This window comes from Drosophila virilis, chromosome 4 (genome assembly GCF_030788295.1).
Source record: "Drosophila virilis strain 15010-1051.87 chromosome 4, Dvir_AGI_RSII-ME, whole genome shotgun sequence".
Lineage (NCBI taxonomy): Eukaryota > Metazoa > Arthropoda > Insecta > Diptera > Drosophilidae > Drosophila > Drosophila virilis.
Window position 1 is genome coordinate 26,954,379 of NC_091546.1, and position 16,027 is coordinate 26,970,405.

General features: G+C 38.1%; 1 protein-coding gene across 4 annotated transcripts in view; it reads right to left on the reverse strand.

Moving 5' to 3' along the window:
- Positions 1-11,420: 11,420 nt before the first annotated feature.
- LOC6634303 (phenoloxidase-activating factor 2) overlaps positions 11,421-16,027 on the reverse strand; it is a 73,320-nt gene continuing 68,713 nt past the window's right edge. The window contains exons 1-3 of one of the 4 annotated variants that reach the window (XM_070208876.1): positions 12,855-13,016; positions 12,610-12,767; positions 11,421-12,552 (exon numbers count right to left, since the gene is read on the reverse strand). In XM_070208876.1, the coding sequence (XP_070064977.1) occupies positions 11,641-12,552; positions 12,610-12,767; positions 12,855-12,918 (1,134 nt within the window). In that variant the 5' untranslated portion in view covers positions 12,919-13,016 and the 3' untranslated portion in view covers positions 11,421-11,640. Of the gene's footprint in view, positions 12,553-12,609; positions 12,768-12,854; positions 13,017-16,027 lie in introns of those variants that run through there. The other 3 variants (XM_032437511.2, XM_032437512.2, XM_002057518.4) reach the window with 3 other exon arrangements.

Genomic DNA, 16,027 nt, shown 5'->3' on the forward strand with positions numbered 1-16,027 from the left:
TGGCAGGCATGCTGCATCCTGAGATCATGAGGTCAGCTTAGAAAAACAAAATGGAAAAAACAAATTTGGTATTTCAATTGAATTTGAATATCTTTGTTTAAAACATTGCATTTAACTATATTCAAAGTAACATAATCAAATAGCACGATCTTTAAACAATGTTATAATAGTTAAAACAATAAAAATATAACTTATAATTGATATTATTAATAATATTAATAATAAACTAATAAACAATAACAATAATTATAATTACAATAATTACAAGCAATCTAAAGAAAATATAAATAATTATATACTAATAAAATAAATGAAACAGAATAAGTATAATATAAAAAAATAATTATTATAATAAAATTATATGTTACATATATTTCAATATAATTCGTATTATTTTCATATATTAAACAGAATTTGTTCTCCTTGAATTTTTCTTTTAGTTGCTTTTTTTTGTCGCTCTTTCTCCTTTTTTTTTCTAGTGGAAACCTATTTGAAATGCAACTTTTGCGCTAACGCATAAATCTTTGGCACAAATGGCAAACAGCGGCCAATGTGGCAGTAGATGAGACGACAGATAAAGGCTGCAGGAGAAAATGAGAGAGCACGAGAGAGAAAGAGAGAGAGAGAGACAGAGAGAGAGAGAGAGAGGGGCAGCAGGCAGCAAAGCGTAGCTGCGAAACGGCTGTAGCATATGTTGTGCTTTTCTATATATTGTCGCAACATCAGTCAGGATTAGTTGCAGAAGTTTACCAGTGCGACTAGACCCGGTTTCTACCAGCACCACCGCCCTCCCTGCACCCTACATGCTCCTCTATAGCCCGCCCGCCCTCTTGCAAGTCATTCTCATCTTGTTTGCCATGCTGTAACCGTCTCGCTGCGTGCTCCTAACATGGCAGCAGTTGCCCCCAACGATTGCTGCTCTTCCTGTCCGCAGTTGGCTCCTTGAGGCCCGCTCCAGCCCCCCCCCCCCCCCCCCCCCACCCGCTTTGCAGGCTGCTGCTGCTGCTGTCTGTTGTTAGCCTTGTCCTTGTTGTCTTGTTGTCAGTTGAAGTTTTGTGCCATCTCCTCGTTGTTGTTGTTGTTGTTGTTGTTGTTACTTGGTTTTCTGTTTGTGTTCCACGCCTGCCTCTGTGCATGAAAAGTTGCAGGCATTTTCTTTGCTCCCCTTGATGTTGTTGTTGTTGTTGTTTTTGTACGGCATTTTACTTTTGTTGTAAGAGCTCTCCACGTACATGCACATGTGCTTAAGGCCGTGGAAATTAGTTGTATATAAATTCCACAAATTTTTTAAATCTAAAACGTGTCGCTATTTTTGCTGCTTAGTGCAACTATTAAGGCAATATGGAGCAGTAATATGCAATCTAGTAAGCCTGAGGGATTTCTTAAAGCAATTGTAGTATCCACACAGACTTGTTTGAATGCGTGAAGAACTTAAGAGTAGCCCTTGTACTTTCTGTCCGATTTCACTTAAAGCTTTGTCTCGCTTCTCTTGGGTCAAAGCTCAAAGTTAATTTAATTTAAAAATTGTTTGCCCAAATTGTTCAATTGTTTTGCGTGAAATATGCAACAACAAATATTTTAGGGAATATGTAAATCTGTAACATTTGTTATTTTGATAGTCAAAAATGAGTTTAAGCGCCTTTTTATTATTCCTCTAATATATTTGAATAGAGAGGGAGGGAAAATAAAAATAAAAGGCATGAATTTTGTATATTTGATGCGAAATTCGCATTTCACAAAGTCGCAAAAGCAACATTTTAATTAATTCGGCGCATTTGCAAAAATGTTTTGCTAAGCATTTTTACGCATTTATTAAACAATTTTGTATTTATTTTGTATATTTATTTAAGTTGAGTTTTTGTTTAAATCTCTTAGTTTTGGGCATTAAATCCGCTTTAACATTTTTGGTCTGCGGATATTTATTTATTAAATGCTGACAGCCGCAAACGTTCAACTAATTAAGTTTTCTAATTAGCCGTAAAACGTGATTTAGCTCGTTAAACAAATTAGTTATATTTATGTCAAAACGAAAACACAAAATGGTGAGTGCATAAATTGGCCCAATCAAAAGCTTTAATTTAATTGTGTTTAGCAAATGCAAACAACTCTTTTTGGACCCAGAACGGGTTGGATTTGCATGCGAGCGGCAACTGTCGAATAATCGGTCAGACTCTCATCTCTAGTAAATATCGATAATGTACAAAACTAATTGAGCCTGCACAAGAGATGGCGGTGGTTCGGTTCATGGAACCACGCACCAAGGCTCGCCCTTAAGCAAAGTTTGCTGCATTTTTACACACAGGGTTTTGGTTTCAGCCTTGGCTCGTTTTGAGTATTAGAATATAATTAATATATAAATATAATCCTGCAAAATATTGATCAAATTTGTTTAAGAAAAATCGAAATAATATTGGTAAATAGTGAACAGAAATATATACACGAGAAATTGCGGATATCTTCGGAATGCCGAAGATTAAATACCCTAGACATTTGCCCTTGGCAGATAAGTGAAAATAGTGAAGCTCGTATATGCTGAGTTCGATGAAATTATCTTTGAATACTGAAAAGCTTGCCTTAAGGTAAGATATTGTATATGACGATCATATTGGAGCTAATAAATCCTGAGTCTGGTCATGTTAACTAATATAAACAAGTAAGAGGTTCTAGTCGGGAGCTCCCGACTAGGGGTTACCCTGAACCCTGTTCTTCCAACATCAAATGCATATATATATATTCTATTTTAGAAGCTATATATCAAGCATGGTGTCTCTAGCTCTTGCTTGGAAACGGACTAAGCTATCGATTATCGGACAAACTCGATCTGCGCAGGCACTAGGAGTACCTATATCTAAAATTTCAGGTCTCTAGCTCTTATAGGTGCTGAGTCCCTTGCGTGCATACATGCGGACAGACAGATATGGCTAGATCGACTCGGCTATTGATGCTGATCAAGAATATATATACTTTATGGGGTCGGAGATGCTTCCTTCTACCTGTTTCATTCATTTGGATTTTGCACAAATACAATAGGGTATGTATACCCATTTTTAATGGGTTCAGGGTATAAAAATGGTTACCATTTGTATGATACAATGTTCCCAGCTGGCCTGTTCCGCTGTATGTACGCAAAGTTTCAAGAATATAGCTTGAAAACTGAGAGACTTGTTCGCATAGAAACAGACGGACGGACAAATGTTTAGATAGACCTGGCGATATCTGGCAACATTATAATACACTCTGCTAGGGTATTAAAATATATAATGTTACTACAGCTGCTTCAGCCTGGACAATTATAGGTATTATGTGATTAATTGGTCAGCCTTTTATATTTTTAGTATCTATAAAAAACATATGTTTGCAGGGCGCATTAGCAACCAGTTTAAGCAGTTATTATCCTATATTATATATAGGAATAAATACATAAATAATATTACATTGCATTGAAAAATAGCTGCCGGCGTTTTCAATTGATATCACGAATGAGCTCATATTAAGGATCAGATTTTCCATATCAGAAATTTTAAATAAAATGATTTAAATTCCGGCTGACAGCTAATTTGTCGTCATATTTATTTTTTAACAAATAATTTGTTTCATTTAATTGAGAATTTCATGTGTCGCTTGGCATTAACAATTCAACACGGCAAAAAAGCAGAAGCATAATTCGAATATTGTGCATATATTTAAAATAGATTGGTGCTAGGCTGACAGCGCGGCTGACATGATGTGACTTTTTGGCCAAAAATCAACAAACAATTTCATAATTTGGCCAACAGCTGAATACGCATGTAAGCACACACACACTCACACACACACACACATATCCATTTTGCATGTTTACTTTTTACCGCGCTGCTGCAGTGGAAAATTTTGCGATTTTCTAATTACAATTTTTGGCAATAAATTTTGTCATGCGGCTGACAGCTTTCAGCTGCTGCGCACATGAAAAACAAAACGAACGCAAAACATAAAGGAAAAGCGTGAAAAAACGGTAATAATAATATTTACGGCACGCCTGAAAGGCGGCAACATAATTTGCATAGTTTCAGGTGCGCAACAAAACGGAACGATACGGAAACGCGGCAGGCGAACGGCGCAGGAAAGGCGGGGCAAACGGCGCGGTAAACAATATGCCAGCATTCAGTTTGACGTCGTCGCAAATGCGTTAAACAAATAAATTAACGCAATTCGGCGAAAATCTGCAACATATTTGGTTAATTTCCAAATAGGCTTTTCCCAGCGTTGTCAATATGCAAATTTCGCATTGCAAATTGGTCAGCTACAGCAACAGCTACAGCAAAGTTGTACACAAAAGTATGCAACGATTTTGTTTAATAAACTGCTTAAATATTTACACAAACACTAATTGGTGTGCATGAGCTGGCCTGGGGTGCTGTAATAAAAAACTCGAATACCAAATACCCTTTGAAGTCAAATTAATTACATAATAACATGGAAGAAAATGAATTTCATGTTGCTTTCACTTGCAGTTTTTCTGCAATTAAATCATTTGGAATATTTAATAGGCTGATGGGAACTAAATCCAAATGTAAATCTGCTTTGAAGTCAGGTAAGCAATTGCCCATAAGGTTCATTTAGAAAGAACACAATTTGATTATGTTGTTATTGAAATGCAACATCACTTAGTTCCATGTAACATTGCCATTTAACATAACATAACATAACATAACATAACATAACATTTTAGCATTAGCATTAACATTAACATGCTGGATAACATTATTGTCTACGAATAATAATGAGACCTGTGTCTAATTTGCTACTCGACTGAATAGCATTTGAGTTTTTAACAATATTTAACTTGAGATACATTTCAATACCTGTGGACTACACCCACTGGGACGGATATAACTGCAGTCTTAGAGCTATGAAAGTACGTTTGGCGGATATTTTTCTATTTATTTCTATTACAGATTATATATATTCTGCTACAAAATAGATACCGCGTGTTAAAATTCGCAAGAAACCCAAATAAAAACAGTTACAGTTAGACACTCACTGCCTTTTTTACAGTTTTAAAGTCACTTACCGCATAATTAAGAGGGCGCTCATTCCATCTGACTTCCTTTTGTAAACAGACAAGGCTTTGATTTTCTTCCAAGCTGTTAACCTGGTCTTGGTGTGTAACCTGGTCTTGTTACCAATTATGCGACGTACTCTTCGCTGAGATCATAATTTTGGGAATAATTGAGGTCACTTTTGAAGAGGATATTTTTGCTGTGCTATTAAGAAGAGAGTACAATATTCAAGAGTGAAATACGACACATGAACACTTATCAGCTATATATAATATAATAATAATACAGTCTTTAAAAGCTATATGTTATAGTTTGTCTGTGTTACAAACTGCGGCATATAGTCAATATACCCGCAATGTGATTATAGTTTTCGTTGTGGATTGTAGCTTGAAGCTGGAACCGTTTGATATTTGCATAGGTCGCGTATTTTGTGATTCACGGCATTGCAAATAGATTTTCAATATGCTGTGCGTGCGAGTGAGTGCGTGTGTGAGCGTGTGTGTGCGTGTGTGTGCGTGTGTGGAACAGTTCATTGTATACCTCAATAATTACATTGTATTTATTTGTGCTGTTCTCGATAGTCGCTGCCGTGCCGCAGGGCAGCATGTGGCAAGTGTGGCAACTGCTCGACTCAACCGTTTCCAGCATAATTATTCCAATTTATTTTGTTGCCAAAATCTGTGCAAACTATTTACACACTCTCTTGCCAGGGTGTGTGTGTGTGCGTGTGTGTGCGTGTGTGTGCGTGTGTTTGATTTGCTGCAAATTGCATGCAGAGTTTACCCATCGGCCGCACTTCATTATAAAGTCGTATAACTATAACTATTCGATGCACTCCCTTCAAATCGCTGCCAATCAATCAAAATGAATCAGCCCGCTGCCAAAAACCCAAATCAAATGCAAAATGCATGAATTGGATTTGTTGAGTTTGCAGTTTACTCTGGCAAGGAATTTCTTTACGCGAAGGTTTATTTAATAAAATATAGTTCGGTTTGTGGATTTTGTAAAGTTCGAGAGGCTTTGAAAGATGAATGTATCGCATCCCATGCATACATATAATACTTATATAAAAAAAATATAGTCTCATGATTTCCAAAGTTCTATAATTTCCAATTCCTTCTTTGTATACTTTTTGCGCGAAATAATATATAATTTAAATTTGCATATTTAATTGCGTGATAAACTTGCAATTCTTTTTTAATACTTATACTTAAATTAATTAAAAATAAATGTGATTCCCATCTGCCCATATTTAAAGGTTTGCTTAAACTTTGCAAAGACTTGTAGAAATTTAAATTCGATTATTTTTATTATTATCTAGCTTCGCCTTACTTGTCGCACATATTTTTGGCGCATTTACGGGATATTTAATTAAAGTCCACACGGACCCAGCCCGCTAAAGCCTTTAAATTGCCCTAACACACAGAACTTTACAGTGTCATCCATTCGGGTGTTTAGTTGTGAGAAAAAGGCGTGCTCTCAAATTTATGCACCTTAACTTTGTACGGCAAAGTTTTTAGGCTCAAGGTAGGCCCCCCAGCCCGCATCGCCCTTTAACTTGCAGGAGTCCTTTTAAGTTTTAGCTTTTGGCCAAGATAAGGCGCGTGGAAGTTTGGCATTCATTGCGAAATTAATTAAATGAGCGCATATCTGGCATGGTGTCTCGACTCGAGTTGACTTCACATCGCCTCGGCGATTGGTCCAGAATGGACACAAAGCCGGCAATTTAATTGCGGCAGCCAATAATAATTGGCCAAAGCGGATTTGGCTGCACACGACAAACATAAACCGCTCTCCAGGTGCAGGATCTTAAGTCTTCGGTAAGTACTGCTTGTGCACACTGTAAACATTTCGCAGAGATATTTCTTTCTACACCCTGTAACTATTGAGCCAGCCGGGCTGTTCGTTTCCCTAGGGGAGCAGACTTTAATAAGCAACAATAAACTCTTATTTTATGCCCCGCTACACGTGATAGAGGGAGTCATGGCTAGTATCTAGTGCCTGGCAACTTTATACGAACAAAAATAGTAGATATGTGCTGGCTGCAGGGTATCTCATAGTTGACCACACACGCCTTTAGACAAACTAGTTTTTTATTGCCTTTTGTTTTTTTTTTCATGGCTTTTCCCAAATAACTTATCGAAAGTTATGGCCAGACGGACTTAAAGAGTCGCTAATGCCAGTTAGTTTCTTCCCTTTTCGTTCAACTTGAATGTCCTTTACCCCGAGATCCTGTCGCTGCCAACTGATTTTCCTTTGTGTGCCGAGTCTGGCGTATTACTTTAAGCGGCTTAAATTCTTTGTATGCGTGTGTGTGTGCGCTTCATGCTGGGCTCTGTTATTGAACAACTAAAGCATTGATACGATTTAATCAAAATTGAACAGGACTTATAAATTGATAATTGTTTCAGCAGACAGCAGACAGAGGTAAACAACTATCGATATTATTAGCGATAGTGCTTGCAGTTGAAGCGATATATGCTTAAAAACTATCGATCGAAACAGACGCAAGTGAGATTACGATTGGAAGTTCATTCGGTCAGCTAGGAGACACATTTAGAAATAAATAAAAAAAAAAAACAGCCCTCAGCAACTTAATAGAATTTGACTTAAGCTTGCGCTCAACTTATTCCCAGATAAGATTTAAGATTTATTTAATTTATTATTTGGCCTGAACAAACCCCAACAACTTGCACGTAATGCGAGCAGCAGGCAATACAACAACAACAACCAGGAGCATAACCTGCTGTATAATGTTAGCTCGGCTAGTTCATGGACAGTTTGATTTTCATTACCCAAAACAACGACTTCACATCGATGAACTGCATCAGCAGAGAGGCGACAAGAGCAGCAGCAAACACAAAGCTTAGGACTGGAGACAGTAGCGAGGACACAGCAGAGGACAAAGTGCAGTGATGGGTTATTTTTTGTGTCCAATAAGAGGTTTTCAGTGGGAGGTCTGTCTAGAGAATAGCCCTAGAGCACACACTTGGGCAACTGTGAGTCGAGCTGAGAGCTGGCGCTACAGTTGCGACTCGTCATCATCGGCACCAAACATCAACATCAGCATCCGCATCAGCATCCGCATCAGCATCATTATCATCATCATGGACTGGCTGGAGGCAGGCAACATCATCATCAATGGGTATTCGGTGGCTGGCGAGTTGTTCAGTCGCTTTGGCCAAGAAAGCCAGCGAAGCAAATTGTTTTTAATTAAAAGTAAACAATATCAATTCATTCGACAGTTATCCAGTTATGCTGCTGACAAGGCTGCTGCAGTTCCTGCTCCAGCTTCAGCTTCAGCTGCTGCTCTTCTCTCTGCCCCTCTCTGCCCCTCTCTCACACTATCTCACTCTCCCCATCCCTCTCTGTCTCTAAGCTCGCAGCGGCTGCATTGTTTGTCATGGATTAAGAGAAAAAACACACTGTCTGTGGGCGTGACTGCTCTGAAACTTTGACATGACCTGTCCATTTATATACTTATATATATATATATAAAGTATATATATAAATATCTATACTTAACGGCGTGGCAAACATTTCCATTAATTTTTTTCTGACCATTATTAATTGTCTAAGTTGCAGTTGACGGTCGCGCGTTGCCGTTTAATGTTGCAGCTAACGGTATTATTTTCCCCTTTTCCCGGGCATTTCCACTTGCCATAAAGTTTTCTTTGGCAACTGTTTTTCCTGTTTTAATCAAACTGTAGTTATTTTTTTTTTCGTTCAGCTTGTTTTATTTTGTTGCTTAACTTTGTTGCACTTTTAATTGGTCTGCAAATATCTAAAGTTTGTTTTATGATTTTTATTTTTTATTTCCCTTATTTTTTTGATTTTTTTTTTTTTTTTTGCTGTCTGCGATTTGATGATGCGCTGAAAACTTGCCAGTTTTCGCCAGGGAATGTCTATTAATTTCTGTCTGCCTGGCAAGTATTTTCTCTAATTTTATGAGAATACGAATATATAAAAATATATGGTTGTGAGCTTTTTTATGGAAAACTTTTTTTCATGGGGCTAACTGCAGCATTCCTCGAATTCCTCTTTTTATTATTACCACATCACATAAAAAAAGGATTACAAAAGAGAACAAAAATAATATTGGAATAAGAATGAATTTGTTGTGAGCTGCAAAAGTTTCATTTCATAGAAAATATGCAGCTCATACCCTGACCCAACTTTTATACATACTTTTCTGCATACAGTTTATTGGCAATAAGAGCTCGCTTTTGTTCGAAGCGCTCGTCATTGCCGATATCGTTACAGACAAAACAGTTCAAGCTCCTAACTAATTAATTTCTTAATTGATTGACAGATTGTATCTAATTCGGTTTTATAAATAAATCTTTTAAATTGTTACCGCCCCTTGTCTCCCTGGTCGTTATGTGCTATTCGTTTCAGCATTTATTTATAATTCTATTCAGGACAACTCTTTATTAATAATTTAATAAAAAATGCATAAACATTTATAAGCAAACATGTAAGAGGCTCTAATTGAAAATTCTCCATTAAGGGTTACCCAAAACACTCGACCACCAACACCAAATGCGGATCGCACACAATAAAGAAGCAGAGTATCTGCTAGTCTGGTATGGTCCCTGGCTTTCTATATAAATTTGAAAGGTAATTCTGAGGATTTCAGAAGAATCGGACGATAATTACAAAATATAACTCAAATGCAGATACTCTGCATGGAAAAATAACGGAGTATCCGATAGTCTTTCATGCTCTCTGGCTGTCTTAATAAATTTTGTTGAAATTTCTCACAGATGCACAACAATCGGACGATAATTACAAAATATAAGCCAAATGCAGATACTCTGCATATAAAAATAGCAGGGTATCTGCTAGTCTTGCATGCTCACTGGCTTTCTATATAAATTTGAAAGGTAATTCTAAGGATTTCAGAAGAATCGGACGATAATTACAAAATATAACTCAAATGCAGATACTCTGCATGGAAAAATAACGGAGTATCCGATAGTCTTTCATGCTCTCTGGCTGTCTTAATAAATTTTGTTGAAATTTCTCACAGATGCACAACAATCGGACGATAATTACAAAATATAACTCAAATGCAGATACTCTGCATAGAAAAATAGCAGGGTATCTGCTAGTCTTGCATGCTCACTGGCTTTCTAGATAAATTTAAAAGGTAATTCTGAGGATTTCAGAAGATTCGGACGATAATTACAAATTATAACGCAAATGCAGATGCTCTGCATAGAAAAATAACAGGGTATCTGCTAGTCTTGCATGCTCACTGGCTTTCTAGATAAATTTAAAAGGTATTTCTCACAAATTCACATCTACCCACTTGCTAAAAACACTCTTGCCGAGCCGAGTTATATTACTCTCAAAAAAATGGCACAAAAACCATATACAGCTCTTATAATATTCCACATACGCACCGTATGCAAAAGTACGCATTCTGTGGGCAGTGACTAGAAGGAGGGCTGGTGCGGGGAGGAGCGGGCGAGTGGATGAATTTTCGGGTGCTGCTGTCTCTCTCTCTCTCTCTCGCTCTCTCTATTTTCTCTTTGGGCTGGTCTGCTCTTGTGTTTGTTGAAAGGAAATACATACGTGCGCATTCATTTCATTTCCGTTTTGTGTCGCAATGTGGGCCAGGGACGTGGCGAGGAGGGTGGGCCGGGGTTGGGCGGCTCTCAGGGCGTTGCCATGACTATGTCTCGACTCTAACTGCCTGGGCCCGAGTGTAAGTGTGTGTGTGTGTGTGTCCAACTATTTATTTTTATGACATAATGTAGCTACAGTTGCGATTGCCTCTGCCCCGCTGTCAGTCCCCCTGTAGACCCCCCCTCGGTCTACTTCATGTGAATATTGCCATCTAAATATGTGAAAATTGCTCATTTGAAATGTTACCAGAGCAATACACGGGGTTGGGGCGCTTTCCCGGAGGGGGAGGAATGTCTAGGCAAATTGCCTGTCAAAAATTTTGTAGTCAATTTGTTTTTGTTTCGCCCTATTTTTCCTTTTTTTTTTCTCTTTTCTTTTCGTTTTTGTTGCTCCTTTTGCCCGATGCTTATCGAAAGTGCTTGACGCAATTCTTGTAATAAATACAATACAATATTTTTAAATTTTACGTAAATAAAATTTAAATACAATTTTACATATGCATATATGTTATATATATGCATGACGAGCCTGTGATAAGGACTTTGTATGGGCAATTGTCAGTTGAATGTTTGGGGTTGTGAGAACAAATATCAGAGCTAATTTTTGAAATTGTGATGAAAATGTATATAGAAGATTGCAATAAATAAAAAGTTAATAGTTTACCTCCTTTCTTAAAATAAATCAAGAAAAATTACTTAAAAAAAATAAATAAATTATTCTTGTGGAACTAAATATAATACAGCAAATGTTAAGTTAACAAATTAGAATTATAATAGAATTGTCTTGACATTTATATATTTAATATTGGGAGTGTTAATGAAAAATATTCATACTGTAAAAATCAGAAACGAATAGCTTGACTTTAGTTTTAAAGAATTATCAATAATATTTAGTTTGTGATTTATGAAAATTCTACTTCAGATGGAATTATAGGATGATAAGTCCAATTTTGAACTGCATGTCAAATTTACAGCTTAGTTAAGTTTTTCGAATGCATTTGCCTATCGAAGTATTCAGTTGTAAAGGTGGGCGTAAAGTAGTTAGGATTCACGTCAAGATCCTTGAGGTTTTTGCGCAACCATTTCTGCAATTGAAACACATTCGCATAGACGCCAGGCACATCTTCCGTGTGACAGCCCAAGCCCCAGGCCACAATGCCCAGCTGGAAGTATTGATTCGGGTGATCGAGCAGCGGACAGAAGAGCGGCGAGCCGCCATCTCCGGTGCACGCATCCAGGCCCCGCTCCCCGCCGGCGCAAATGAAGCTCTCGTGCAGCTCAAAGTATCTGCCCAGACGCGTTGAGCGCAGCCTCTGCTGGCACTCGGTACGGTTCACAATGGGCAGATCCACTTTTCGCAGCACATTGCGCATACTTGCAACCTGCTCAAAGCTGGGCTTGCCCCAGCCCGCCACGAAGCAGCGTTCGAAGTTCAGAAACTCAAGCGAACGCGGCAGGCACACGGGCATTATGTGATGTGTCAGCTCCAGAGGTGTTCGCAAGATCAACAGCGCAATGTCGTATATGGCTGTGCCAGTGTGGAACTGCTCGTGGCAAATCGTTTCCAGAACCAAGCAGTTCTTATGCCTGAGCGGCTCGATCTCGGAGTGAATGTCCCATTCGCCTGCGCGTGCCACCAGATCCTGGGTGCGGCGCGTGTAGACGATGTGGGCGGCGGTGAGGACCACATTCGGTGCCAGAATCGAACCGCCTCCAATAAACTTTTGCTCTGTGCTGGCATTTAAAAATATGGCCACCACCCAGGGAAATTCGGGAAAATCCGTTTCCTCTTCCCTGCTCTTGACAATTGGTACTGGCTTACCCTCGATGTTGCGCACGCCGCATTCAAATTTGGGATTGGGCGCTGGGACTGGCACTTGCTGTGATTGGTTTCACTTACAAATAGGAACAACAAAAATACTTAAGCTTTTACTTACAATATTTTCCAGCTTGCAGCATACTTGAAGATTATGTGGACAAGTTTCGCTCGCGCGAAAGTCTATTTCGGCCCTGGCGTATATACTAACGGTTTCCTTGACGCAGTACGATCGAAAAATGCATCTGCGCTCAGGGCCACAGGGTGACTCCTGAGCTGCTAAAACGATAACAAATTCACATACATATATGTATATAGTTGTAAATAAGAAGCAATATATATGTATTTGTGTTTGTATGTATGTACGTGTACCCGCATTTTGGTGCGTTTGCAAAAACAAAATAAATATTAAGCACCACACTCTCCACATTTCTGTTTTTAACTCTCGCTCTCGCTCTCGCTCTCTTGTGTTCGAGTTCGCAACTAGCGATAACGCCTTAAAGCTAGCGGCACATGCGTTCGCGAATTCAGCTGAAGGCGGACTGCCGCTCGCTGAAGTGCGTTGTTTGAGTGTAGGCAAGGCATACAGAGACGAAGCCTGCAATGGACTGAGCGTCCATTGAGAGAGTGTGAAGGCAAAGAGCATAAACAAAAGTGGGAAGAGCACAACTAGGCTGGGCAAGCCAAAGCTCAGCCCAGCTCTTCGTGCCATATTGCAAGTGCTTTGCTTCTGTCGCCGCACTTAAATAGCAAGTATAAAGTTGCACTCCTTTTAATTGACATTTGATTGACGCGAATTCAAGCAAATAGTGTATAGCAATCGCCTATACATTTGTTTATTTATTTGTGTGATTAATAACAAATATTTTCTACTTGCTAGTATACGGCTCCAAGTATTTCGCTTTCTTTCTTGTTGTTGACTAACATAAACAAAGCTGAAAAAAATTATGGTTAATGCATCACACAAAATCGAAGATGCGATCGCGAAGAGAGCTAAGAGCAAGCTGCTACAATGCCGGCAGGTGTAAGGTGTATATGTATGTGTGTGTGTATGTGTCCAATGCATAGAGCTTAGAGAGCTAAGAGTTGATACGGCATGCGTATATGCATGTACATATGTATATACTATCAAAATGTTAATTGCAATCCACTTTCTTCGATCTGTGCTTGTGTTTATTGTACTATAAAAGAGGGCAGTAGGACTGAACGGCTGAAATACCTTCTTTTTTTTTTTCAAATAAAATTTTAACAGTTAAGCTTTTGTCATTATTAAAAACAAATATAAATAAAAACAGCTACAAATTTCGGTTATTATTTAGATGATTTTGCTTTGCCTTTAGGGAATTCCATAGAAAATATAAATTATTAAATAACAAAAAGTTGATTGCATAAATGACATACATATATTTTAAAAATATAATTAAAGAAAGAAAGAATAATATAAAATATCTCTTTGAGCTTCTATAAGTTTGAGTCATTGAAGTGTATCCTTTTATATAGCTATGACTAGGCAAGTCCTTAAAGGAACAGAAGATCGAAGATTAGTCATCATTATCCTGTGTGCCGGCGGGTTCAAAGCAACCTCTCCTGGCACTCGCCGTGATTCGGCGGATTAACGTGCTCTCAGAGCTAGTCTGGCCCAGCCTGCGGAAAAACAGTGATGCAGTTGTAGGAGTTCACGATCCTGGGGCACACTGATGGGAATTATCTGGTGGGTAAATGTTGGGGGCTATTTGCCATTGCCCCTATCAAAGTGCTCCTGGCAAATCGTCTCATTTACATGGGTGTCCATATGAGTCTAGGGCTCCTGCAGCCTCTGCATAACCCATTCGCCAACCAATCCGGAGTTCGGCAGTCGCAAACAACGTGGGCAGCTGTGAGCACCACATGGGGCGCCAGTATGGAACCATCTGCGACAAGTCCCCGGGTATGTTTTTTGTATACGAATATAGAGCCAACATCCAGGGCAATACGGCAAAGTATGCCACTCTAAGGAGTACATCAACTAATTGGATCACTTTGCCACATAAATTAACTTTGTGTCAGTTTAAAGCATTTGTAACAGCTACTTGGGTATATATTTAAGAAAGTTATTGGTACTCATTCTCTATTGGTAATCATTCCTGCAACATCTGTGTAGATAATGTGCATAGGGATTTTTTGATCCTCTACATATAATGATTCCCTCGGCATATCAATAGATTCTTTCATTGATTTAATTTCAATTAGAAATGCATTATGCTACCAGATCTGCAGCTTAATCATCCTGAGAACAGAATAGAAAAATATAAATTAGTACTGTACCCATTGCACAAGCATAAAGGGTATATTGTTTTTTTGTGTGTCCATGTGCGGAGGTTGGGTTACTTTGAGTATATAAATATATTCGAAATCAGCCAATTGAGTCATGAACGTTCGTCAATACATAGTCGTATTATGCTCAGGAAGAAGACTCAGAGAACAGGGTATCTCATAGGGTATACATTTCGGAGCTTTTCTTTATATTATGTATGTACCAGCATTTCCATAAGCTGTTGAGCTAATCACTAAATTATTAAATAATAAAATTCTATACGTGCCTGAGCTGTACATACATATGTTATTATCTGCGAATTATGGCAATTTTATTCATTATTGACGTCTGATTAGAATTTGTTGCCGTCTGAGCTGAATTTTGAGCAAGAAATAATATTTATATTATATTATAAATTCATACTAAATTGCTCTCAGCTTAAATTGCTTGTAAACAAAGCCTAGGGTATCCTAAAATCCCTTTATATATGTGAATTTTTGCGCAGTTTCCTATAGTTTGCAGCCCAGGAAACTTTTGCCTCTATTTATATGCCACAACTTTATACGCATTAGCACAGCTCTGGAAAATAATGCCGCAAAATGTATAGAAAATTTGTTTACATCTGGGAAAAGCAACTAATGAGCGCGTTGCGCAGCAAAAATTATCAATTCAATTGCCAAATGATGATAAATGGGCGCAAATAATGAAAACTTTTAAGCACGGCCTTTAAAGAGCTCGCTCTATGCGACTGCCGGGAAATTGTCCCAGGACAAAGCTGTTGTTAACTTTGCTGCCTATCGCGCTTTTCCATTTTCTATTCTCTACTTCTTTTATGCTCGACAGCAAAACAATCTCTGGCTTTTCAATGCGCTCACAATGGGCATTCTGGACTATGGAATGAAACTTGGGAAATATGTGAAAAAGCGACTATCGATAACTATCGACAGGTTTTTATGAACACATTAACATAATGAAGATAAAACACATAAATACATTCAGTGTAGCACTGCGTGGTATATCGATATCGATATCGCTATATCGATAGTAGGCACAGTCGATAAATTCACTACTTTTAAATTCTGGCTAAAGAAGAAGCCATATTCAAAATCGATTATTTGAACATATATTTGTTATATTGTTATCGATAAAAACGTAGGCACAATCGATGTTTTATGGGTCTATCGAAAAATGAAAAATTATTTAAAATGTTATCGGTTTGTTTTTTTAAATCAAAAGCGTGTCGAAT